Source organism: Oxyura jamaicensis, chromosome 4, assembly GCF_011077185.1.
Source record: "Oxyura jamaicensis isolate SHBP4307 breed ruddy duck chromosome 4, BPBGC_Ojam_1.0, whole genome shotgun sequence".
Taxonomy (NCBI): Eukaryota; Metazoa; Chordata; class Aves; order Anseriformes; family Anatidae; genus Oxyura; species Oxyura jamaicensis.
The window spans coordinates 95,100,403-95,103,744 of NC_048896.1; the positions used below are offsets into that span (position 1 = coordinate 95,100,403).

At 58.7% G+C, this 3,342-nt stretch overlaps 1 protein-coding gene across 1 annotated transcript in view; it reads left to right on the plus strand.

The window, feature by feature from the left end:
• The first annotated feature begins 1,027 nt into the window (after nt 1-1,027).
• Nucleotides 1,028-3,342, plus strand: part of LOC118166911 (cytochrome P450 26B1) — an 18,950-nt gene continuing 16,635 nt past the window's right edge. The window contains exon 1 of the mRNA XM_035326096.1: nt 1,028-1,447. Within this exon, the coding sequence (XP_035181987.1) occupies nt 1,244-1,447 (204 nt within the window). The 5' untranslated portion in view covers nt 1,028-1,243. The remainder of the gene's footprint in view (nt 1,448-3,342) is intronic.

Genomic DNA, 3,342 nt, shown 5'->3' on the forward strand with positions numbered 1-3,342 from the left:
GGGGGGCGCCGGGCTGAGCCGCGCTCGTCTCTCCGCAGGCCGAAGGTGCGGACGGCGGCGGCGGCGGCTGGAAGGAGAAGGAGGAGGAGAAGGAGGAGGAGGAGGAGGAGGAGGAGGAGGAGGAGGAGGCCGAGGAGCGCGGCGTGACCGTGCGGCGGGCGGCGGGCCAGGGCTCGCACGCTCCAGCGCCGCGTCCGCCCGGCTCGGCCCGCCTCCCCCGGAGCCCTCTGAAGTGAGGGTGGGTGTGCGGGGGAGCAGCCGGGGCTGGCGGCGAGCCCAGCCCGGCTTCCCCGCCTCTATATAAACACACATTGACTTTCTGTTACCCGAACTCACATCGCGAGGGGCTATACCGAGGCAGCCCTGCCTCCTCTTTTACAGGAGTCTTGTGAAAAGTCTGGGGCTAACAAATAACCGGCGTATATATATATATATATATATATATTTATATATATATTTATGGAGATATATTTATGTGGAGGGAGATAGAGATATAAACCGATCTGTCTCGCTCCGTGTGTATAGATGCATATATAGAGCTATTTAATTCTTCCATCTCTCCAGGTCTTTGCTGACTTATTTTAAGATTTTTTTTTAGTATTTTTTTAAAATCTCGCTCCTTTTTTTTTCTTTCATTTTTTTTTCTCCTTCTGGTGTGTGTGGCTTGCCTTGAAAGCGAGCGCGAGCCAGAGCATCTGCATTTGGACTTTTTGGGGGTCTTTTTTTTTTTTTCTTTCCGGGGTTTTCCTTTTTATTTTTTTTTTTTCTCGAGTTTTTTTTGCAACTCAGTGCCCCCACGCCCCTCTTTTGGGGGCTCTCCTGTTGCTTTTTTCTTTTTTCTTTTTTTTTCCTCTCTTTTAGTGTTGTTGGTGTGTTTTTCTTTTTTCTTTTTTTTTCCTTCTTTTCTTTTTTCGCCTGTGTCACTCTGTCAAGTTTATTCCAAACAAGAACAAAGTTTTCAGAGAGGGACAGAGGAGAAACTGCTTTTTTTTGCCCCTTTTCTATTTTTCCTTGGGGCCCCCCCCCCCCCCTTTTTTTGTCCCTCCTTTTTTCCTGCTGTTTTTCTAACCTGCCGGCGGAGAGGGGGGCGAGCGCGGCCCCCCCGCCCCAGGACCCCCCAGGCAGGGTCAGTGTGCGCTCCGCAATCGCCCTCTTTTCGTGCGTGCGTGTGTGTGGGTGCGAGTGTGGTGCCTGTCAAGGGGCTGTTTCTCTCCCCACCCTCCTCCTCCTCCTTCTTCCAAATATGCTTTTTGAAAGTTTTGATCTCGTCTCGGCACTGGCTACCCTCGCGGCGTGCTTGGTGTCACTGACTTTGCTGCTGGCCGTGTCCCAACAGCTGTGGCAGCTCCGCTGGGCTGCCACCCGCGACAAAACCTGCAAGCTACCAATCCCTAAAGGCTCTATGGGATTCCCTTTAATCGGAGAAACCTTCCACTGGCTCCTGCAGGTAAGGAGGATTCCCTTCCCTCCCTGGAAGGTGGGCTGGGACCGGCTGCTTTTTTTTTTCTTCTTCTTCTTCTTTTCCCTCCCTTTTTCTTTTCCTTTTGCACGGGCTGCGATTGCATCAGGCGGGCTCCCGGCGAGCGGGGGAGGCAGATGGGGCTGGAGGGGACCGAGGGAGCCCGGCTCGGCTCGGCTCGGCTCGGCTCGGCTCGCCCGGGTCTCCGCGCTGCGCTGCCCGGCCCGGGGCGCGCCGGGGTTTCCCCGGCGGGGGCTGCGCGGTGCCGGGGAGGCGGCGGGGGGGAGGCTCGGGGGTCTCCCCCGCGCTGCCAAAAAGCCCTTTTCTTCCCCCAGCCCGAATCCAAGCGAAATGAAAAACTGAAATCAGCAGACCCGGGGGCGGCACGCGGGGATTTGGCTGCCCCGGGGGGCTGCGGGCACGGTGCGGGGGTCCCCGGGTCGCGCCCCCCCCTCGCTGTCCGCCCCGCGGCTCCGGGAGCTGCTGCCGACCGGGTCCCCGACCCGCACGGCTCGTGTCCGGTGCCGGGGGAAGCCCACGGAGGTAATCGGGAGCTTAACCCGGGATTAACCTCGCTAAGTGCTGAGCAGCAGCGGCGGGCGGAGCGGGATCCCCTCGGACCGCGTTGAGGAAGGGTGACTGCCAAAAAAAAGGGAGAAAAAAAAAAAAAAAGAGAGAGAGAGAGGAGGAGGAGGAGGAGGAGGAGGAGGAGAGGAGGCTGGCGGCCGCCGGGGGTGCCCCGGTCGGGGGGAGCCGCGGGCCGGGCTGGGGGCACCCCGCCGCTCGCAGCCTCCCGGGAGGGAAGCCCCGAGGACAATTAGCCCGAGCCTTTCCCACCCCGAGCCAAACAAACCAGCGAGCGGAGCCTCCGCCGGGATGCTCCCGCCGCCCAAGGTCGCGTTTCATTGACGGCACGGCCCCGGCACGGCTCCTCCGGGCAGCGCTGCCCGGGGACCGGCTGCGCGGCTGCGGCTTGGCCCGGCCCGGCTCGGCCCGGCCCGGCTCGGCTCGGCTCGGCGCTGGGGGAAGCCCCGAGGTGCGAGCCCCCAGCACCCCGAGCGGTCCCCCTCCCCGGCCGCGGCGCCGAAGGGGTTAACCGCACGCTCTCAATAGGGCTTTATTTTTTAAAGAAATTTATCAGATTTTTACAGGGGGACCAGAAAAGGGTTCTCGCTTTTCCACAGGCTCCATCCAAACAGAGTCCAGGGCTAAAAATACAAAATTTTGTATAAATTGGACTCCATTCGAAACTTCTCCCACATAAAGGTCCTCTTTGTGCTGCCCTGGAAATGGTGTACAAATAAGTCTTTATTAATGCCACAAAAAGGACTTTAATTATATTTACGCAGATCAAGAAACAGGGTCACCTGAACATCTGAAATTCACAACCGCGCTTTTGTTTCAAAATAAACACACGCACTCGCAACCCGCGATCGCTCGCAGCGCTTCTCCCCGCGGGTCGGGGTTTGGGGGGGACCCGGCTCGTTCCCCCCCCCCCCCCCCCCCCCCCCCCCGGCTCCCCCCCAAAAAAACCCCCCCCCCGGAGCATGTGGGAAAGTTATTAAAGCCTCCCGAAATCTGCAGATTTACTTAGGCGAATCGCAGCCTTTCGAGTAAATTCGGTCTGAGAGAGGGGAAAAAAAAAAAGGGAAAAAAAAAGGAGGGAAAAAAAAAGAGAGGGGAAAAAAAAAAAAAAAAGAGAGAGAGTGGGGGAAAAAGTGAGGGGAAAAAAAAAAAGTGCCGGGGGAGGTAAAAAAAAAAGGGAGGCGGGCGGGGGGCGGAGGGCCCCGGCGGGAGGAGCGGGCAGCGCCGGGCGCCCCGTCGGAGGCAGCGGGGCTGTGCACGGGTGGGACCCCCGCATTTTGCCCCCCCCCCCCCCCCCC